The 20,629-nt window shown below is 61.5% G+C and overlaps 4 protein-coding genes across 5 annotated transcripts in view; 3 read left to right on the top strand and 1 right to left on the bottom strand.

Moving 5' to 3' along the window:
• CACNA2D2 (calcium voltage-gated channel auxiliary subunit alpha2delta 2) overlaps positions 1 to 11,217 on the top strand; it is a 209,826-nt gene extending 198,609 nt beyond the window's left edge. Inside the window, exons 23-39 of one of the 2 annotated variants that reach the window (XM_033072031.1) lie at positions 257 to 277; positions 2,546 to 2,606; positions 4,893 to 4,990; positions 5,202 to 5,292; positions 5,424 to 5,486; positions 5,575 to 5,678; positions 5,752 to 5,850; positions 5,943 to 6,037; positions 6,275 to 6,322; positions 6,704 to 6,775; positions 6,928 to 7,080; positions 7,198 to 7,250; positions 7,356 to 7,411; positions 7,498 to 7,621; positions 8,159 to 8,268; positions 8,455 to 8,543; positions 9,188 to 11,217. In XM_033072031.1, the coding sequence (XP_032927922.1) occupies positions 257 to 277; positions 2,546 to 2,606; positions 4,893 to 4,990; positions 5,202 to 5,292; positions 5,424 to 5,486; positions 5,575 to 5,678; positions 5,752 to 5,850; positions 5,943 to 6,037; positions 6,275 to 6,322; positions 6,704 to 6,775; positions 6,928 to 7,080; positions 7,198 to 7,250; positions 7,356 to 7,411; positions 7,498 to 7,621; positions 8,159 to 8,268; positions 8,455 to 8,543; positions 9,188 to 9,316 (1,466 nt within the window). In that variant the 3' untranslated portion in view covers positions 9,317 to 11,217. The remainder of the gene's footprint in view (positions 1 to 256; positions 278 to 2,545; positions 2,607 to 4,892; positions 4,991 to 5,201; positions 5,293 to 5,423; positions 5,487 to 5,574; positions 5,679 to 5,751; positions 5,851 to 5,942; positions 6,038 to 6,274; positions 6,323 to 6,703; positions 6,776 to 6,927; positions 7,081 to 7,197; positions 7,251 to 7,355; positions 7,412 to 7,497; positions 7,622 to 8,158; positions 8,269 to 8,454; positions 8,544 to 9,187) is intronic. The other variant, XM_033072032.1, reaches the window with a different exon arrangement.
• Positions 11,218 to 11,921: 704 nt separating this feature from the next.
• TMEM115 (transmembrane protein 115) lies at positions 11,922 to 14,883 on the top strand. The gene is made up of 2 exons (XM_033072033.1): positions 11,922 to 12,969; positions 13,690 to 14,883. Exons 1-2 carry the CDS (start codon positions 12,116 to 12,118, stop codon positions 13,892 to 13,894), a joined length of 1,059 nt encoding a protein of 352 aa, XP_032927924.1. The 5' UTR covers positions 11,922 to 12,115; the 3' UTR covers positions 13,895 to 14,883.
• A 186-nt stretch (positions 14,884 to 15,069) lies between these two features.
• On the bottom strand, positions 15,070 to 16,931 carry LOC117002694 (transmembrane reductase CYB561D2). The gene is made up of 3 exons (XM_033072034.2): positions 16,777 to 16,931; positions 16,664 to 16,701; positions 15,070 to 16,473 (listed from the first exon to the last, which is right to left on the bottom strand). The coding sequence occupies exons 1-3, from the start codon at positions 16,901 to 16,903 to the stop codon at positions 15,970 to 15,972; spliced, it is 669 nt and encodes a 222-aa protein (XP_032927925.1). The 5' UTR covers positions 16,904 to 16,931; the 3' UTR covers positions 15,070 to 15,969.
• A 153-nt stretch (positions 16,932 to 17,084) lies between these two features.
• NPRL2 (NPR2 like, GATOR1 complex subunit) lies at positions 17,085 to 20,588 on the top strand. The gene is made up of 11 exons (XM_033071869.2): positions 17,085 to 17,229; positions 17,397 to 17,488; positions 17,958 to 18,126; positions 18,362 to 18,470; positions 18,718 to 18,854; positions 19,125 to 19,222; positions 19,310 to 19,346; positions 19,484 to 19,577; positions 19,651 to 19,768; positions 19,970 to 20,112; positions 20,373 to 20,588. The coding sequence occupies exons 1-11, from the start codon at positions 17,158 to 17,160 to the stop codon at positions 20,438 to 20,440; spliced, it is 1,137 nt and encodes a 378-aa protein (XP_032927760.1). The 5' UTR covers positions 17,085 to 17,157; the 3' UTR covers positions 20,441 to 20,588.
• Positions 20,589 to 20,629: the final 41 nt, after the last annotated feature.

Raw genomic sequence — 20,629 nt, 5'->3', positions numbered from 1 at the left:
TTTTTTGTTCTTATTTCACCGTGGCCTTTTCTTTTCCTTTTGTTACTGGGTTTTTCTTTTCTTTTCTTCATGTCGTTTTTTGCAAGAGGTTTCCTTTTGGTATGATTATAATACACAATATTTTTATTCAAACGTCGATTGAATAAAATATTGTTTGTGCCCCCCTTCCCCCTTTCCACCCAACCCCTTTTTTTTTTTGTTTGTTGTTTTTTGTTTGTTGTTTTTCTTGCTTTCTCTCTATGGTGGATTCACACAGTACCAAACATCAAAATGAAGGGCAAGTATTTTCAGTCTCAGACCACTCACCTTCACCACCCCGTCCCCTGCCCCGTGTCCAGTCCCCCCCAGCCCCCTGCTTGCCCATCTCCCTGCCCGTTTGCCACGCCGAACCTGCAAACCGCCACCAACTCGCCCTTCCTCCCTTCTCCTCCTCCTCTTCCTCCTCCTCTCCTCCAGTTCCCCCTTTATTTGAAAGCAACATGTCTTGTTCTGTTCATGAGAGCTTTGTCACGAAAATCCCCACTCCCTCCCTGCGCATCACTCCCAAACCTGGTTTGATATCGTTCAAGAGCTGATCTCGTATGAAACTGCCGTTTTCGATCCACAAGGTTTTTTGTAGCTAGTTGGATGCCCTGCTCTTTCCCCCCAGTGCTGCCCTTTCTTGCTCCTCTTCTCCCGCTCGTCTCCTCTAACTCCTTCTCCCCCTCTCCTGGCTCCTCTGCTTCCTCCTCCCCAAGACAACTCAACCTGAAAGGGATAGGGCTGTGCAGGGAGCGGGGAGCTGTGGGGTGGGCACCCAAAGGTGGCAGGGATGGAGGGCAGGTGGGGGCCCAATCCACCACTGCCATCACCCTCTGGGACAGGCTTTTTGGAGAAAGCTTACAAGCAGGAACCCTCTGCAGAGATGGGGTGGGACCACCTGGGGCCGTGTCTCCCAGCTGCACAGGTGACAGCAAGCCTGGCCCCAGGGGCACGCGGGATGGCTGAGCCCAGGGGTGCCACACTGCCTGCCCCCACAGCTGCTCAGTGGCCATCCCCCCTGCCCTGGGGACCAGCATGGCATGGTACAGTGTACTGTACCACCAAAGGTACAATGTCCTGGGGCCGTTTGTGCCCCTGGGAGCACACATTTGAGCCCAAAGTCCCGCCAAGGCAGGCTGAGGTGCCAGAGTCGGAGCAGGACATCGCCCGTGTGACAGGATTTGGCTCACATTCCCTCAGTGCCAGAGGGACCTCCTGACCCACAGCTCCCGCACAGCCCCACAGTGGGCCCCCACAGGGGACACCCACAGGGCACACACGATCCCCATGGGATCCACCACCATTCTGGATCTCACACAGCCCCCAGCACACGGCACCCACCACCAGCCTGCCCGGCAGCACTCCCTTCCAGGCACGGAAACGGCTGGGGAGGGCACTGCAGCACAGGGGGGGCCATGGGGGACAGGGCCAGGCGGGCAGGACAGTGGGGAGGTGGAAGTGTCACCCTCAGCCCTGTTCTATCAGCCTTGAGTTGCCTCCTCCCAGCGCCCCTGTGATGGCAATGCTGATGGACCAAGTACGAGTGTTTTGTACTCCTCTCCTCCTCTTCCTCTTCCACTCATTGGCTTGTACCCAGCCCCTGCCTCCAGCCCTCAGAGAGCAACAGTCCAACCTCTGGCTGTGCCGTGCAATGCACCAGGAGCTGGCGGGCGGGCAAGGGGGTGGCGGTGCCCGTCGTGGGAGAGATGGTGTCCCAAGGGTGTCCCATAGCATCCCTCCATGCACCCCCTAACCCAGCTCGCCCCTGCAAGCTGAGCCCTGCATCCTCTGTCTCTTCTGCCAGGGGCATTCCCAGAGACATCCCAAAGCTACTGGGCTGCACCCCTGTTAAAGCAGAGTGCGCTGGCGGGCAATTGCGGATCCCCGTCCCCACTGGGGTACCACCCCCGGGGAGGGAGGGGGCACCGGTGCTCGGCAGCGAAGCCCGTCAGCGCATTGCACGGCCCTGCAGCAGGCCGGGAGCCTCTGGTTGGACTGTCCTCGGCAAGGTTCCCCTCTGGCCATGTTGATGCCTGAAAACTCCCTTTATTTTTTTTCTCCCGACAACTGACTGTTCTGGTGATCCTCCTCCGGCCAGGAGCGCAGCATGTGGTTCCCTGCCCTCGCCCACCACCCCTCCCCCGAGAGAGAGACGTCCCCCCGCCCTCCCGAACATGCATATATATATATACATGTGCGCACATATATATATGTGTGTGTGTCTGTGTGTCCCTGCGTACCGGCCGCGCGGACGCACCCGCGCGCCTTCAGCAAATTCGAGCCGAGATGGGCAAACCTCTCCTGATTTGGCTCTAACCTTCCTTCCCGTGCGGTGCCAGCAACAGCAGAACGGCCTTTTCCTTCCTCTCTTGTTACCAAGAGCAGCAAATGCCTTTCTCTTTTTATTTTTTTTTGTTCCCTCCCCTCTCTCTCTCTCTCTCTCTCTCTGTCCGTCTCTCTCCCTCCTGGCCCCCGGCGCCCCCGTCCCCGCTCCCCGCCGGATAACCTTCCCTTTCTGTTGCAGATTTTGAATACCTGCTGCCCAACAGCTTTGAGTCGGAGGGACATGTGTTCATTGCTCCCAGGTAGCTTTGCGTGTGCGCTTGCCGAGGTGTGCATCCGCCCCGGCCCCGCTGCCGACCCCACCATCGCCCCCATCCTCGCCTCATCGTGCCTTGTCCCCGCTCCCCGTGCCCTGTGGCTGTGTGTGTCGTGTGCCCGCTCGGCCGCGGGGCTGCCGCCGGGACCCCGGCCCCGCTGCGCCACCCGGTTGCATCCAGCACAGTATATATGCACCCGGTGCAGCCCGACCTCTGCGCGTGCATATATAGGTATAGTTTCTGAAAATCCCTGCCGAGCGAGGGGCCGGCGGCGGCATCATACAGTCGTGCTGGCTGCGGGGGGTGAGGGAGAGGGAAGGAGAGGTTTTGGCTCAAATTTGGGATGCCCAGGGGGCTTGGGGACATGAGGACAGTGTAGCAGCCCCTGGGTGCCCCGGGCCATGCCACCCAGTGTTGTCACCTAGCAGGGATGAAGGGCCCTCCTTCAGTGGGGTGTTTGGGGAGCCCCAAGGCTCTGCCAGCACCCCGTGCTTCCCACTACTACAGTGCAATCTCTGACCAACCCTAATAAACATCAGCTAATCATCCACCTGCTGATAGGTCATTACAGCAGCTGAACGCCGTGTTAGGGGATGTTTTGCCAGTGCAGCTTTTGGGGATTGCAGTGCATTGAGGTTCAGCATGGCCACCTGCGGGTACCCCCCACCTTCCCGACCCACAGCAGCACACTCACACTAACTCTGGGTAAACCAGCCCAGAAGGGACTGTGCAGCCCTGGCTTTTTGGGGAGTTTAGTACCCAGGCCCTCTGCTGGACAGTAGGGGTGAAGTCCAGGATACGTGGGAGCCAAAGCAGTGTGAATGAGGAACAGGAAAACTGATATTGAAAATTGGCCTGTAAGCACCGGGAGGATGGACAGGGAGAGCCCAAGGCCGCAGGAGTGGGTCTGCACCGACTGCGCTGCTCAGGCTGCAGTGTCTGGTGCGGGGCTCTGCAGACGCTGCAGCTGGAGAAAACAGCGGGGTGTGGCAGTCAGGGCGAGCCCTTCGGTATCCCCAGAGCAGCTCCTGTGCTGCGGTGGGCGCTGCCCGGCTGGGCAGGGGCAGGGAGGGGCTGTGTGCCGGGGCGTGCCCGGCACCCAGGGCGACTGTATGATCTGCCGCCGGTGCTGCCGCGCCCATGGGCCACTGGAAATTTTCAGAAACCGTATATCCCCTGTCCCCCGTGGGTGTGTGAGTACCTGTATCTGCGTGTCGGTGGAGATATTTAGGTGGCTGTTCCCCCCCAAACAGGGGTTGAGGGGCCGGGCCAAGCTGGCCAGGGTGCCTCACCTTTATCAGCTGCCCTGTGGGCATGGTCTCTGCCACCCTTGGCTCCAACATTTGTCCTCTTAATGAGGTTTTTGGCAGTCAAGAGCTTGGCGGAGGGGTTGTGAGTGGGGGAGCCCTGAGCACCCTGGCACTGTTCACAGCCACACTGCTGAGGATGGGAGGCTCTTGGCACACTGGGGTGGCACTAACCTGTGCCCCCCAGTCGGAGCCTCATGGTGACCAACAGGTTACAGCTGTAACTGGCATTGGTGGGGCTGGGACTCTGCGCTCAGGGTGTTCCAGACTGAAGCAGGGACACGGCACCCACCATAGTGCCTGTCCCAGGAGTGTCTCAGGGCCAGTGATGCCCATGGGCAAGCACCCACCTCCACCAGCTGGGGCTCAGCCAGTACCCAGCCATCTGTGCAAAGGGCACAGGTGCAGCCTTGAGTGCCTGTCTGTTGCTGCCAGTGCAGCTGTGGAGAATCCCGAGGCAAATCCCTGCTGGCACCCACAATGGAGCCCCCAATCCCTGGGGTGCCACAGGGGCAGGGCAGGGTGGGCATAGGAGTGCCCACCTAGCCCCACAGGTAAGTACAGTGTCAGAGGCACCCAGTCCCACCAGTAGCCCCACCAGTATGGGGAGAGATGGACTCGGTGTTGTACCATTCTGGGCAAACCAGGATCCATCAAATCTTGCCCTGGCAGAGGTGACAGTGCCTCAGTGCCTGTGGCAGTGACAGACCTGGTGACTGGTGTGACGCTTCTCTGGTGGCACTGCAGGCAGCAGGGGCTGGGTACCAGGCAGTCTGCAGAGATGCCCACAGCCGGTTCCCTGGCAGGGTGACACTCCCAGGAGAGGTGGCACGCCACCACCATTGTGTCCCTGTCAAGCCTGGGTGCTGGCAGCACGGCCAGCACCCACCCCGCCATCCCCGGGGGAGAACTGACCTTACCTTTTCCATCCCCACGAACGACAAACCTTGTCCCCAAACCCCAGAGAGTATTGCAAAGACCTCGACTTGTCGGATAACAACACCGAATTCCTGGAAAACTTTATTGCCCTCATGGAAAAGGTGACCCCAGACTCCAAGCAGTGTGAGTAGCTGGGATGGCTGGTGGGGGGGCTGCTGGGGGCTCGGGGGTGAACAGGGATTCAGGGGAGATGGAGCAGGGGATAAACTGTGCTGGGGTTGGGGTCCCGGGATCTGCTGCAGAGTGGGTGCTGTGGTGGGGCAGGGCAGGGCAGGGGACATGGGTGGCCCTCATGGGGTCAGCTCTCATCTCCTCCTCCTCTCCATCTCCCAAGGTGACAACTTTCTCCTGCACAACCTGATCCTGGACACGGGTATCACACAGAAGCTGGTGGACCAAGTCTGGAAAGACCAGGACCTCAACACGTAGGTGGAGGGGAGATAGCCCAGGGTGGGCAGCACTGTCTTGGGACAGATGAGGATTGGGATGGGCTGTGGAGGCAGGGGCAGAACAGAACCCCACTGATGGTTGACAAACCTGGCCCCTCTCCTTGCAGGTACAGCCTCTTGGCTGTCTTTGCAGCCACCGACGGGGGCATCACCCGTGTCTTCCCTAACAAGTGAGTGTCTGCCCTGCACAGTGACTTGTCTGCTCTGGTGGGACCAGAGATGGCAGTGACAGTCATGGCTGTGGCTTCTCCCTGCCAGGGCTGCAGATGACTGGGAGGAGGAACCAGAGCCCTTCAATGCCAGCTTCTACCGGAGGAGCCTGGACAACAAGGGCTACATCTTCAAGCCACCCTACCGGGATGGTGGGTGTCAGCTCAGGGCGACAGGGTGCTGCTGGCTCTGTGTGTCCCCTGATGTCACCCTTGCCTTCCACAGCGGGTTACCGGGGGCTGGACCTGGAGAACAACACCATCGGGATCCTGGTGAGCACCGCTGTGGAGCTCAGCATCGAGGGCAAGTCTCTGAAGCCCGCAGGTAGGAGGGAGCTGGGTGCCCTGGTGCCTGGCTAGGGGGTTCCTGCAACCCACCCCCAGGCTACAGCTCACCGTGTCTCCCCACTGCCCCAGTGGTGGGGGTGAAGCTGGACTTGGAGGCCTGGGCTGAGAAGTTCAAAGTGCTGGCGAGCAACCGGACAGACCGTGACCAGCTGGGCACCCGCCGGGTACGTCCTGGGGGCTGGCACAGGGAAACAAGGGTGGAGACAGGACAGGGAGGGAGCTCTGCTTGCTGGGGGGCACTGCTGGGACTTGGTGCTTGTGGTTGCAATGGGCTTGTTCCTCAGGGTACCTATCCCCATCTCTGAGGACACACCCTGCATGTCCCCTTCTGGCTAGGAGGACAGCTCGGGGGGTATGACCATCCTGCTAACCTCTCCCTCTGCCCTGCTTTTGGTTGACAGTGTGATCCCTCAAGCAGCTGTGAGATGGACTGTGAGGCCAACAACAAGGTGGGTAGTGGAAAGGCGTGGGGACAGCTGGTGGGGGTGTATGGAAATGGCTGGGAGAGGTTCCTGTCCCCTGCTTACCCAGCCTGTGCACCCACCCTGTCCCCTGCTGCTTCCCAAGCTCAGCCAGACCAACCCACCTCACAGGGATGAAGGCCTAGGAGTTGCCCCATGGACTGTGGATTCTCTTTGAGTTAAACTTCTAGGGTGGATGGTGTCTCTTGCTCCCTGTACCCAGCTCAAGTGCTCCTGGCACTGAGATGCTTCTGAGGCTTGGGGACACCACACTCACCTCCCTGCCTGACAGCCTGCCACCCCCCACCCTGCTGTCCTGCCTTGCCCTGGGCATGGCCAAGGTTGGATGACACTGCCCTCCTTCCCCAGGACCTCATCTGTGTCCTTATCGATGATGGGGGCTTCCTGGTGCTCTCCAACCAGGAGGACCATTGGTACCAGGTGAGTGGTGCCCACAGCTCTCCTGGGAGTGGGATGCCAGCAAGGGGCTGAGATCCTTGAGCCTTGGAGTGGCACAGCCCCACTCCAGTCCCCTCCCGGAGAGTCCTGTGTCAAGGGGGCATTTGGGTGCAGATTCAGTGTCCCCATTTCAGGTGGGCAAGTTCTTCAGTGAAGTGGATGCAAACCTGATGTCTGCCCTCTACAACAACTCCTTCTACGCCCGCAAGGAATCCTATGACTTCCAGTCTGTCTGTGCCCCTGAGGCCCCCAGCAACACGGGCGCAGCGCCCCGCGGCGTCTTCGTGGTGAGCACCCACAGGGATGGTGCATTCCAGGTGGTCTGGTAGCTCAGGGACCCGTGAGTGTGTCCCCAGTGCCCTTCATGGGGACCTGCTGGCTCACTGTCCCCTCTTTGCCCACAGCCCACTGTGGCAGATCTCCTGAGCCTCGCCTGGTGGACTTCGGCTGCAGCCTGGTGAGTCCTGCCATGTCCCCTCCCTGGGGCCATTCCCACTGGGGAGTGACACTGGGGTGTCCTTAGGGCTGGGACACGTGATGTGGCTACACTTTTCTTCCCCAGGTCCCTGTTCCAGCAGTTCCTGTACAGCCTCACCTACAGCAGCTGGTTCCAGACAGGTCAGTCCCTGGGGAGCTTTGGGCTGGGGGTGGGCAGGGGCTGGAGGGGTTGGTGGCCTTTGGCCCACAGCGCTGTGCTGGCACAGAGGAGGTGGTGGGGGACGGCATGGAGGCCAGGGAGACGAGCTGCATCATGAAGCAGACCCAGTATTACTTCAGCACCGTCAACGCCACCTACAACGCCATCATCGACTGCGGCAACTGCTCCAGGTGGGTCTGTCCCCACTGTCCCACCCCTGGGCAGGGCTGGGGACACCCCCGAGGCTGCCTTTGCCAAGATCCCCGTGCAGCAGGCTGTGTGGGGGCAATAGGAGATGCTGTGCAGCATTTAGGGGGACTGTGATACCCAGAGGGAGGGACAGAAAGGAACAGCAGTGACCCCCATGGAATGTGGGTGATGTGTCCCCAGGGATCCTGTGTGTGGAACCAAGTCCTGGAACCATCAGTGCTGAGTCCCTGAGCATGAGGATGGGGAGGGAGGTGGAGATGAGCATGGGGATGGAGACCAGGGCAGGGAATGGGGATAGGGATAAGTTTGAGGGCAAGGATGGCACTGTGGACAGGCATGAGGTTAGGGACAGGGATGAAGGTGGGGACAGGGAGGACAGGGACAGTAATGAAATTGGGTCTGGGGAGATGCTGTTGTTTCAGCCTCCCCAGCGCCCCACACACCAGCAGGGCTGGCACTGGCAGCTGGGGGGGATTGGGGCACACAGTACTGGGGTCCCACTGCCTTTGCACCCCCAGGCTCTTCCATGCACAGAGACTGGCCAACACCAACCTGCTCTTCGTGGTGGCTGACAAGCCCCTCTGCAGCCAGTGTGAGTCTGTCAAGCTGCTGCAAGCAGAGGTAAGAGGTATCCTTTGATGTCTCAGCTGCATCCCACTTGGATGTGGTGGCAGTGGGGTGGGGGATCTGGGGACAGGCATGAGGGCAAGGATCTGTAGAGTTTGGCAGGGGTAGAGGGAGCTGGCCAAAGGGGCTGGGGGTGCTCTACAAGCCCCCACTGCCCTGTTCCTGGTGGTTTCCTTGACCTGCGAAGCCCCCCCGAGGGACCCCAACCAGTGTGAGCTGGTGGACAGACCCCGCTACCGGAAAGGCCCCCACATCTGCTTCGACTACAATGCAACAGTACGTGGGTGTGGGGGGAGCAGGGGAGGGGCAGAGCTGGGGCTGGCCCCGGGAAGGGATAGGGACAGTGAATATCCTCTGGTGTGGGGAACAGAGCCATGGGGGGAGCTCCCCTGCGGGAAATTTGGGTTCCCCCTGGGCAGGGGAGTGGAGCCATGGGGAGATCCCAGGGGAGCAGAGCTGAGAGGTTCCCCCCTGAGGAGGAAATGGAAAGGTGAGTATCCATGCTGTGGGGAGCAGAGCCATGGGGTGTCCCCTAAGGGGAACAGAACCGTGAGGGGATCCCCGGGGTTCAGTGCGGTGGGGAACCCCCCATGGGAGTTTGGAGGCCTGGGAGGATAGGGAGGAGGGGTCAGAAGCCCTGGCGCATTCCCTGGGGAGATCACAGCTATGAGGCGTCCTCAGGAGAGCGATGTCATGGAGCAGAGCCGCGGGGGTGCCGGGAGGGCAGCACCAGGGCTGGTTCCCCGAGGGCTGTGCGGGAGGGCAGCACCAGGGCTGGTTCCCCGAGGGCTGTGCGGGAGGGCAGGAGGCTCTCAGGGCTGCAGGGACCTGCAGACGCCCCCACCAGTGCAGTGCGTGCCCCTGGGGTGCCGAGGCACTGCTGGGGGTGCCCCATGGCCCCTCTCTCTTCTCCCACTCAGGAAGATACCTCAGACTGCGGCCGAGGGGCTTCCTTCTCCCCCTCCCTGGGGGTCCTGCTCTCGCTGCAGCTGCTGCTCCTTTACTCCAGCACCAGCCGGCACCCACTGCCCCCGGCCGCCTGCCTTTAGCCCCCTGGCCGCCCCCGCCAGCTCTCTTTTCTTTCAACTTCCATCTCCATGCCCGTCCCCGGCCCGGTGGAGCGGGAGCGACGTCCCCTCCGCCGCCTCGGGGACCCCCAGGGTGCCGCCCCGCTCTCCCCGCCGGCCGCAGCCAAAGAAGAGCCGGGGTGCGGGCAGGGGCTCCCCGGCAGAGCGGGGACCGGGAGGGTGCCCCGGCCTCGCGCCCTCCCGGCCACTCGGACTTGGAAAAGTGGCGTCGGTGTCCTCCGCCCGCGATCCCCCCATCCACCTCGCCTATTTTTTTAGCCTGAAGATTTTAAAGCAGATCTTTCTACATCGAGTTTCCAACATTTTCACCTGGAGACCGGCGGGGTTTATTGTCAGCAACGAGGACACATGGGGAAAAAAAGAAAAAAGAAAAAAAAAAGGGGGGGGAGGGGGAAGAAAAGAAAAAAAAAAAAAAAAAAAAGAAAAAAAAAAAGGACTTGACTGTGCGGGTCAGTATCATTTGTTCTAGCGGTACCGGCCCCAGGGCGTGTGGGGCAGCTCCGGCATCCCTGCGGGCTGGGGCTGGCAGCGGGCAGGGACAGGGACAGGGGGCAGGGGCCTTTGGCGCCGGGGCACGGTGGAGCCCCGGTCCCTGCGCTGGGCACAGATACTGGGGTGAAAAGGAGGAGGGGAAATGCATTTTGTTTGTTTTCCGTTCTGCAGATCACTGTGAATCCTGCCCGCTCAGCCCTGCCCCCGCCCCCAGCCCTGCCCGGACCCCCTTGCCCTGCCAAAGAAACCGCACTGGCCGGGGCCATGTGCTGCTTGTCCCCTGCAGGAACGTGCCCGTGCCCCGGCACTCGCCCCACCGCGGGCCGTGCCGCACGTCCTCGAGTGCCAAGCGGAGCGGGAGGTGCCACCTGTCCCCAGAAGGGCCGTGCCCGTCCCTCGGGGCACCGCGGCTGCTCCCGGCTGCTGCTGCTGGGGACCCGCAGCGCTGGGGGGCGGGAGGTGGCCCCGCAGCGGTGCCCCGAGGGGCTGGGCTCACGCCGAGGCGCTCAGGTGGCGGTGTTGTCCCCCCACTCAATCCACTGGGTGCCAAGGAGGGGGACAGCTCAGCCCTGGCACCCCACAGACCCCACTGCACCCCGCAAACCCAGCCAGAAGAGGTGCGGCGGGGCTGCAGGGGCCCAGAGCAGGGTGACAGCTGTGACAGCCCGGGGTGCCACACCCGCCCCCGCTCGCCCCCCGCCGCTCCCGGCAGTGCCGGGGGTCCCTGGGCAGGCTTGGGGTCCCTCACTCCCCCGGGCCACCCCGCTCAGAGCCACCCCATCAACCGGGTCCAGGGGAGCCCCCTCGGCACGGCCACCCCGGGGGGGCTGGGGAGGGCGCCAGGCGGTAATTAGTGCTGGGTTAATTAATGGTCATTCTGCTTGTAGCTTTTTCAGTGTGTGTTTGGTTACTGTCTCTGGGAACCGTGTTTGAACAGATGGCTCTGTGTTACCGGGAGTGTGTGTACTTCTGTAGTCTAGTTAGGTGCTCTGCCAGAAAACCACCACTATACATACCTATAAATATATACATATATAGTCTATTTTAAGTTAAAAACCAATGAGACGAAGGGGCGGTGTGACCCCGGGCCCCCCGTCCCGCCGGGGTCACCTCCTGCCCTGTCCCCACCCAAAAGCTTCTCTCTGCTCATTCAAAGGTTTTTAATTGATTTTCTTTAATTTATTTTTAATTTCTTTGAGTTTCTTTTTTTTTTGTACAGAAGAGTTGGAAAACTAAAAAAAAAAAAAACAAAAAAACAAAACAACAAAAGACAATTTGTAAGATATTGTGCGTGTGACTCCTTGTAAAATATTTTCAAATGGTTTATTACAGAGACTCAGTTATTAAATAATGTTCATATTTTCACTTCACAGGCGGTGGCTGCGTCATTGCCCGGGGACGTGGGTACGGCTGGGGGGGCACAGCGGGGGGGGCACAGGATATCGGGGGGCTCCTGCCAGGTGGGACAGTGCCCTCACACCCGCTGCACCTCTGGGGGGCAGGGACACGGGACGGGCGGGGACACGGGACAGGCGGGGACCCCGCAGAGCCGCACACGCTGCACAGAAGGGGCTGTGGGATGGCAGCAGCTCAGCCCCCCAGATTCCTGTGTCCCCGCAGGACTGTGACCCTCCCACGCCCCACTCCATGCCCGTGTCCTCGTGCCGGTGTCCCCGCACCTATGTCCCTCTTACAGGGGTTCAATGTCCCCGCGTGCCTCCGTGTCCAGCCCCCCCGTGTCCATATCCCCTTTTCCCAGCGTCTGTGCCCCCATGCACGCATCCCATGACTGCCCCATAGCCGTGTTCTGCCACCCCTCTCCCCCGTGTCCCGCTATCTCCGTGTCCCCCCCCGTCCGTGCCACTCGTTTGTCCCACGTCCTCTCGTTTCAGTCTCCGCCCATGTCCCTGCCCCTCTCCGTATTCCCCTCGTGCTTCCCGTCCGTGTATCCCATGCCGCTCCGCGCTGCCAACGTGGCCGGACTACAAGTCCCGACATTCCCCGCGGCGCCCTGGCCCTGTCTGCGCAGCAGCCCCGCCCCGGCGCCCCCGTTCTGCGCATGCGCAGCAGCGCTGTTTGTCCGCGCCCGGCCTGGCCCAGCAGAGGGTCCGAGAGCGGCCTGGCCCGAGGCGGCGGCAGAGGGAGGGACCGGGACCGGGGCCGGGGCCGGGGCCGGCCGGGGGCTGCGCGGGGCCCGGCGCGGGGAGGCGGGCGGGTGGGGCCGGGCAGCCCCCGCGGGGCCGCCCCGTCCCGCCCGCGGGGCCGAAGATGCGGCGGTACCTGCCGGTGGCCCGGCAGCACTTCCTGGCGGCGCTGGCCGGTACCAGCGTGGTGGTGAAGTCGCTGAGCGCCGCCGTGGTGCTGCTGTATCTGCTCTCCTTCGGGCTGGACACGACCTACGGGCTGGGGGTGACTCCCGGCTACCTCCTGCCCCCCAACTTCTGGGTGTGGACGCTGCTGACGCATGGGTTGGTGGAGGAGCGCGCCTGGGGGCTGGTGGCCAGCCTGGCCACGCTGGGGGCGGCCGGGCGGCTGCTGGAGCCCCTCTGGGGTGCGCTGGAGCTCCTCGTCTTCTTCGCCGTGGTGAACATCTCCGTGGGGCTCCTGGCGGCCTTCGCCTACTTCCTCACCTATGTTGCCTCCTTCAACCTCGACTATCTGTTCTCCGTCCGCATCCACGGCGGGCTGGGCTTCCTTGGGGGGGTTTTGGTGGCCCTCAAGCAGACGATGGGGGACAGCACCGTACTGAAGGTGCCTCAGGTCAGAATGAAGGCTGTCCCCATGCTCCTGCTCCTCTTCCTAGCTCTGCTGCGGCTCGCTGCCCTCGTCGAGAGCAATGTACTGGCCTCGTATGGCTTCGGGCTCCTCTCCAGCTGGGTCTATCTCCGCTTCTACCAGCGGCACAGTAGAGGCCGCGGAGACATGAGCGACCACTTCGCCTTTGCCACTTTCTTCCCGGAGATCCTGCAGCCCGTGGTGGGTCTAGTGGCCAACGTGGTGCACAGCGTGCTGGTGAAGGTGCGCTTGTGCCGCAAGACCGTCAAGCGCTACGACGTGGGTGCCCCATCCTCCATCACCATCAGCCTGCCAGGGACGGACCCGCAGGATGCCGAGAGGAGAAGGTACCCCCTGCCCTGTCCATGGGGATCGTGTTTAGGGACAGCGAGGGTGGGGTTTAAAATCCAAACGAGGAGGAGGGGAGAGGTTTAGGTGCACGGGCTCAGGAGAGGCCTTCTCCATGTGGTCTGCTGGAGGCTGCCCTGCCACGGAGGTTGTGAGAAGCATTTCAGGGAGCTGGTGGGACATTATCCTGCTTTTCCAGATGTGGAGCAGCAATGGAAAGGCAAGGGAAATCCTGGGAAAGGGGCAGACAGGGTTAGGGGTCCCTGCAGAAGAAAGGGGGACAGCCTGGGGTGGTGACAACCCCTGCTCGTGGCAGCCTTGCACTAGTTCACCCTGGCCCAGGGGAGGGCAGTGAGTCAGCCTCACACCCCAGCCCTTCAGCCCAGCCAGCACTGGCCTTCCTGATGTCTGGCAGGAAGGTTTGGACAGGGTGCTGGTGCTCCCTTTTCCCTGCCCTGCTTTATGACTATTCCTCAGTCCCGGAGCTGCCCTTGTGCTGACAGCCTCTAATTGCACCACGTAGCATGCAGACTGTGTGTGAGTAGTCTGGGAGCTGGAGTGGATTTCTGTGGAGGAGTCCTAGGTGCTCCAGGTCTTCCCCAGCACTACTGAATCCACCCTTTCCTGCTGGGAAGAAGCCAGGGACTGACTTGCACAGTGTCCCATGGGGCAGAGCTGTTGACCCGGGGTTAACCTGCCCACACACCCTTGTCCTGCAGGCAGCTGGCCCTGAAGGCTTTGAACGAGCGGCTGAAGCGAGTGGAGGACCAGTCAGCCTGGCCCAGCATGGAGGATGATGAGGAGGAGGCGGCAGCAGCAGCAAAGGCCGACAGCCCACTGCTGCCCGAGCCTGGCGTGGCTGGGAAGAGCCCCAGCCAGGAGTCCAACCTCATCAGCTTCCAGGATGCCCCGGCCCAGCTGTGAGCGGCCCCTTCCCGCCCTGTCTCCGTTGGAGAGCTGCTAATCCCCCTCGTGTCCCCCACGGCCGGGAGCGGGGACTCCTCCTGCGGCACAGGCAGGAGGATACCTCATTCCAACGCTTCGCTGCTGCTCGGGGCCAGCACCAGGCGCCCGGGATAGTGACACTGCCACCACCTTGAGGACAGGAATTCCTGAAGCCACTCCCCTCAGCGCGGGGCAGGCCGTGGAGTCGGTGCAGGCAGCGGAGGCTGTTCTGGGAGAGGGACGCGGGGCTGATCCCTGCCCCAAGCCGCTGTGCTGGCCCTCGTGGGATCGAAGTCAGCTTCTCCTCTGTGCCAGGGCTTGGCCAGAGCACTCAACACTTATTTTCTCCTTTCTGAAGGTAGTTTTGTTCTTAACTGAGGCAATGGGAAGGCTGGTGGGTTTCTCTTACGAATGCCTTTCCCATGGGGAGCCTTCCCCCGCCCTATCAGGAGCTTGCCAGCACCGGTGAGAAGTTTGTTGGGTAGGAGGGGACAGGACACTGGGCAGGAAGAGGCCACCCAGCCCCTCATGGTGGTGCTCCAGCACTGCCAGCTCCAGGCTTTGCACGGTGGGGATTCTCTGCTTCCTCTCCTACTCCCTCCCCCTGTGAGGAGCTGCTGCCCTTGGTTGCTCCCCAGCTAATCCGTTTACCAGATTACACTAGAAGCTGGCATTAATTTTACAGTGGGGCTCTAGCTGCTTCCTCTGGCAGCAGGTTTTTTTTCCTGCAGGTAGAATATGGGCTCCCCCTTTCTTTTCCCTCCCTCTGTGTTGATGGGTTATTTTTCCTGGATGGAGAGGATGCTCCCTGTGACAGCCTCCACAGCTCCTGATCCAGTGGGCAATTCCCAGCCCAGGATGCAGATCAGCAGTGTCATGATTATTTTTTTAAAGGACCACACGAGAAGGTTTTGTCAAATGGGAAGAACACAGACATTTGGGTATCAATAAAGAGTTCTTTGAAAGCATGGACTCCTGCAGCAGAGCATGGGCAAGGTGGGGGGCCTGGCCCAGAGCAGCCCGTGGGGGCTCTTCTCAGGAGGCTGGGGAGGAGGTTTCTTCCCAGGTGCTCCCAGCAGGAAATAGGAAGGGGGAGATGTCTGCCTGCACCCCAAAAGTCATCCCACCCAAGGAGTAAAGAGGGCTTGTTGCACTCTAGCTGCCTGAAATTTTTATTGAGTAAAAGCTCTAGATACAGAGGAATTTTTCAGCCCAGGAGCCACTCCCAGCTCTCCAGCCCTGCCGGGAGCAGGATGCATGCTGGAAGGAAGACTGTTGTGCCAGCAAGGTTTCTTTGTGCCTTCCCAGGGGTTCATCACCCAGGTCTGTGCCTTCCCCCGTGCTCACGCTGTTCCCTATGACTTGCTGACTGCAGGTTCACAGCCCGGCTCAGTAATTTGCTCTGTAAACTGACCCCACCCCACCAGGCCGAGCCCAGCCCACAAAGGAGGGGTTTGTGCGTGGCAGTGGGTGCCCAGACCCAGGCCCTTAGGGCAGAGCCGCCTGCTCTCATCCCAGGGAGTGCCTGTGCCATGGGGACACACATGCTGCTGTACCGTTGCTCGGGTGCCACCACCCTGCCCCAGCCCTTCCAGGGCTGAAACCACAACCGTGCCTTGTGCTTTCCTGACCAAGCTGCCCCCATGGCAGGAGAGGCAGTGTGGTGCCTGCTGCAGTCTCCTGGGAGAGAGGGGACTCCCTGCCCTCCTCACCAGGATGGCTCCTGTCCTGCCCACTCCAAAGCAGCCCTGCGTGGGAAGGGAAAAGGAGCAGGAATCCTGAATGAGCCCTCCATTTCCCAGCACTGAGCACCAAGCTGCTGGGACCGGCAGCTTTACCTGTGCTGGGGAACATCCCCTCCAAGGCAGGGGTGAGGTGTCACACACATCACAGCTGCTCCCCAGGGACAAGACACTATGGACAATCCAGGACTAATGAAAGACAAGTAGGTAGAAACCAAGTTCCAAGGAGACCCTGTGCGAGCAGGGGGGCTGCCAACTCTCTCCAAGGGGAGACCCAGCTTGCTTTGGGAAGTTCAGGTCAGCACCAAGCACTCAGTGCTGGCTCCGTTTGCGGTACAGGTACGCATTGCTCACCTGGTTCATGATAACCAGGCTGGTGATGAGAGGACACAGCATGGCGAGGTACCACGAGGCACCGGTCACCGTGGTGGTGAACCAGAGGGAGCACATGCCCAACATCAGGCTGGCACAGCCCAGCAGGTAGCCCACCAGCCCTGAGGTCGCGTGGTACAGCTTCAGCTTGGCCAGCGTCCAGTTCTTGATCAGCTTGGGGTAGAGCAGGAGCACGCCCCCGGCGCATTGCCCGCCGGCATACAGCACTGCCAGCAGCCCCGTCAGCCCGTGCCAGGTGACAAAGTGGCCCTTGCCGTTCAGGTGCTTATTGTAGGTGATGATTCCCAGCCCCAGGAGAGCGCAGAGCAGAGCGAGCAGCTGCAGGGCCCAGTGCGCCCGCACTCGGACTTTGCGGGAGAAGGAGCGCAGCAGCGAGGTCTCCGGGGAGAAGATCAGCAGCGCTTCCGTCATCAGGAAGGAGAACTGGGGGGAAGAGGGCAGCGGGATTGGCACCGGCCAAACGCCCCCGCCCGCTGCTCCCGCGGCTGGGCACCCCCGCCCGGGGACCCAGCCTCCCATTACCCGGGGGGTACCGGCGCTAGGCACCCACCACCCAGGGAATCCCCTGGCACGGCCCCTGCCTGTCCCACGGCAGCGGGGCGGTGACACTTACCGCGAGGGCCATGAGCAGAGGGTGCCAGGAAAAGAGACCTGGAAGGGAAGCACAGGGTGAGGTGAGGTGAGACATCCGGCCCTCCCCGCGCCCCCGGCCCCACCGGCACTCACTGGATCCTGGCCGCGCCAGCACGGCCACGGCGGCGGGGAATCCCAGCGCCACGAGGTGCGCGGCGGCGCCGGCGGCCACGCGCAGCGAGCGGTACAGGCGGGACTCGGTTTCGGCCGTCAGGGCCATGTTGGCCGGGCGGGCGGAACCCCCGCCGCCGACATGGCCGGGCCGAGGTACGGGCTCCGATTGGCTGAGGCGGGCTGTCCGTCAGCACTAGAGCCCGCCCCCGCAGCGCTGCACCGCCGCTGAGTGGCGGGAAGTGCTGTCACTCAATGCGAGGGCCCGCCCCGTGCGCGGCCGTGTGATTCCGCGGGAGCGGCGCTACGGTGGCCGGCGGGGCTGGGGCTGCAGCCGGTGCTGGGGCCGCTCCGCGTTCCGCCATGGGAGGCCGCATCGAGTGCGTGTTCTTCAGCGAGTTCCACCCCACGCTGGGGCCCAAAATCACCTACCAGGTGCGGGGCGAGCGGCTGGGGGCCCACAGCGCCTGCCCGCGGCGGAGGGGCTGGGCCTGGGCCGTGGCAGCACCCACGGAGGGGAAGGGCGCTCAGGGACAGGGGTGGAGGTGCGGCCCGGAGAGCGACGGGGCTCGGCTGGAACGGAGCCTCCTGTGCCGCCGCAGGTCCCCGAGGACTTCATCTCCCGGGAGCTGTTTGACACCATCCAGGTGTACGTCATCACGAAGCCTGAGCTGCAGAACAAGCTGATCACCGTGTGAGTGCGGGCAGAGCCCTGTCCCTGCCGCGGGGCCCCGCTGTCCCGCCGGGCTCGGTGCGGAGCACAGCTCGGGGGTGTGACAGTGCCAGCGCGCTGGGCTCTTGGTCCCAGGGCCAGCAGGGTCACTGCGGGACCCCCAGGGACCCGTGCAGAGGGTGGTTGGTCACATTTTGGGGGTGGCTGGTGCTGCATCTGCTGCTCTGCCAGCCTTCAATCCATGAAAGTCAGACCAGTCAAGAAAGCTGTGATGGTTTCAAAAGGAGACTGTTTCCTTTTCTGAGGGCTCAGTCTTTCCTCTCCCCTGCCCCTCTTCAGACTGTGATTTGCACTCTGAGCATGTAGGACTTAGGCATCATTTTTCCTGCAATGTAAAGAAGCCCCCACCTCCAGAGCTGACTGGGAACAATCCTGGTGTGGTTGAGCCACCCTGGGGGCGCAGGTGCAGGTCACAGGTGTCTCCCCACAGGACGGCCATGGAGAAGAAGCTGATCGGCTGCCCCGTGTGCATCGAGCACAAGAAATACAGCCGGAATGCTCTGCTCTTCAACCTGGGCTTTGTGTGTGATGCCAGAGCCAAGGCCTGTGCGCTGGAGCCCATCGTGAAGAAGCTGGCTGGTTACCTCACCACCCTCGAGGTGAGGCCTGGACACGGCCAGGCTGCCTCCAGATCTACCCCACAGAGCGTGGGCACTCAGCAGTGTCCTGGAGCACATTGGGAGTCACTGGGCATTGCTGGGACAGGGGCTGGTTTTACAGTGAGGAGGGGATTGTGCTGGTTTCCTACTGATCAGTTTTAAAGGAGAACAGGATCTGGGCTCCTGGCACCAGTAATCCTGTGGGGAGGAGCTGACTTGACCTTTTTCTCATCAGCTGGAAAGTGGATTCATCTCCAATGAGGAGAGTAAACAGAAGCTGGTTCCCATCATGACTATCCTGCTGGAGGAGCTGAATGCCAAAGGGAAGTGCACCCTGCCCATAGGTACGGTGAGGACAGGACAGTGCTGGGAGACAGCTGGGCCATTCCCTGCCCAGGCTGGCTCTGCCTGTGCTTGGAGATGTCTGAGCCAGCCTTGCCCTAGCTGGCTCCAAGGGATGGGTGGGATGCGGTTATGGGCTGCAAACACCTTGTTCTGTGTGACATTGTGGTGTCCTGGGATTGATGGTTGCAAGCTCCTGAAGAAGCACTGCTTTCCATGGAGATTGAGCCTTCCCCTTTTCCCGGGCAGATGAGTCGAACACCATCCACCTGAAGGTGATTGAGCAGCGCCCAGACCCTCCCATTGTGCAGGAGTACGATGTCCCTGTCTTCACCCAAGACAAGGATGACTTCTTCAACTCCCAGTGGGATCTCACCACGCAGCAGGTCCGTGTGTTTTACACTTTGAAGGGGATCTGTTTCCAGACCACTGGGGGAGTTGGGCTGTCATGGAGATCACCACATTAATGAGCGTGGTTTGGTGCAGCCATTGTCTTTAGACCTGTGAGCAAATCATTCACCAGCACAAGGTTAAAGTGCACTTGGGGATGGAGCCTGCCCATCCCAGATGCTCCCACGTCCAGGGGAGCTGCTTGGGCTTCAGGATGTTGCCTCACTGCTCTCTGCCCTTTTAACTCTTGGCTCCTCCTCTCGCAGATCCTGCCCTACATTGATGGATTTCGGCACGTCCAGAAGATTTCGGCAGAAGCCGATGTGGAGCTGAACTTGGTGCGCATCGCTGTGCAGAACCTGCTGTGAGTGCCTGGAGGGGGCTGGACAGCCCAACGAGGGGGGTGGGTGCTGCCAGAGAGTGCCTCTCACCTTTTCCTGTCCATCTGCAGGTACTATGGGGTTGTCACACTTGTCTCCATACTTCAGGTGGGTCAGGCCATGGAGCATGGGGCTGTGAGCGGGGCTTGGGTAGTGGCTGTGCAGGGGAAACAGCAGGGTAGGAGTAGGCCAGGCCTGTCTCTCAGAGCCACAGCTGAGAGAGCTAATTTTCCATCACTCTCCAGTACTCCAATGTCTACTGCACCACTCCGAAGGTCCAGGACCTGGTGGATGACAAGTGCCTCCAGGAAGAGTGTCTGTCCTACATCACCAAACAAGGTACAGTGACTCTCCTGGGCATGGTGGCCCAGACAGGGGGACAGGGCAGATGAAGGGTGATTTGTCCTTGCAGGGCACAAGCGAGCCAGCCTCAGGGATGTGTTCCAGCTGTATTGCGGACTGAGCCCTGGCACCACCGTGCGAGACCTCATCTGCCGCTACACCCTGCAGCTCCAGAGGGTGGACGAGAGGTCAGAGCCCTCCTGATTGGTCTCTGAGGGTAGTGGTGGCACTGGGGGTGACAGAGGGAGCAGAAAGTACTCAACCCCTGTGTCCGTAGGGTAGGAAACATGAGGCAGTGGTGGGGCGTGTGGAACAGAAGGGAATGTGGGGAGCTGGGGCTTTTGGCACCTCGGCACTGTGGTGTCAGTCTCTTCCCTCCTCATCCCCAGGAGGCTTATCCAGTTTGGTTTGATGAAGGGCCTTATCCGGCGGCTCCAGAAATACCCCGTCAAGGTGGCCCGGGACGAGCGGAGCCACCCAGCCCGGCTGTACACGGGCTGCCACAGCTACGATGAGATCTGCTGCAAGACTGGTACGGATCCCTAGGATCCTGTGCTCCATGGGGCCCTAGGACTGGTGGGAGACTCAGGAATGTCTGCCTGCCCACAGCTGTGCACTGCTCCTGGGTTCTTGCCCCTTTGGGAGCTGGGACTGTGGGCCAGGCTCTTCTCCAAGCAAGGCTGCCAAGCCCTCGCTTCCAGGGGCAGGGCTCGGGGAGCACACCCAGCCCTTGGACACTGCTGCCGGGCACCACACTGACACTCTACTAACACCCACTGTCTTACTCCCCAGGCATGAGTTACAAGGAGCTGGATGAGCGCCTGGAGAATGACCCCAACATCATCGTGTGCTGGAAGTGACGCAGCGATAGCCCTTTCTAGAGCTGTGTCCCCCCACGCGTCACCTGTGTGTCCCGTTGTCCCCTCCACGTATTCCCGGAGCGCCCCGCTGGCAGCGGCCGCTCCTCCGCGCCGCCAGGGGGCACCACAGGCCGCCCCTCACCGCTGCTGCACGAGTCCTCCGCGCCGCCAGGGGGCGGTAGCGGCGCC

Source organism: Catharus ustulatus, chromosome 13 (genome assembly GCF_009819885.2).
Source record: "Catharus ustulatus isolate bCatUst1 chromosome 13, bCatUst1.pri.v2, whole genome shotgun sequence".
NCBI lineage: Eukaryota > Metazoa > Chordata > Aves > Passeriformes > Turdidae > Catharus > Catharus ustulatus.
Note: the sequence above shows the minus strand (reverse complement) of the source record. Positions and strands in the feature narration are given on the sequence as shown.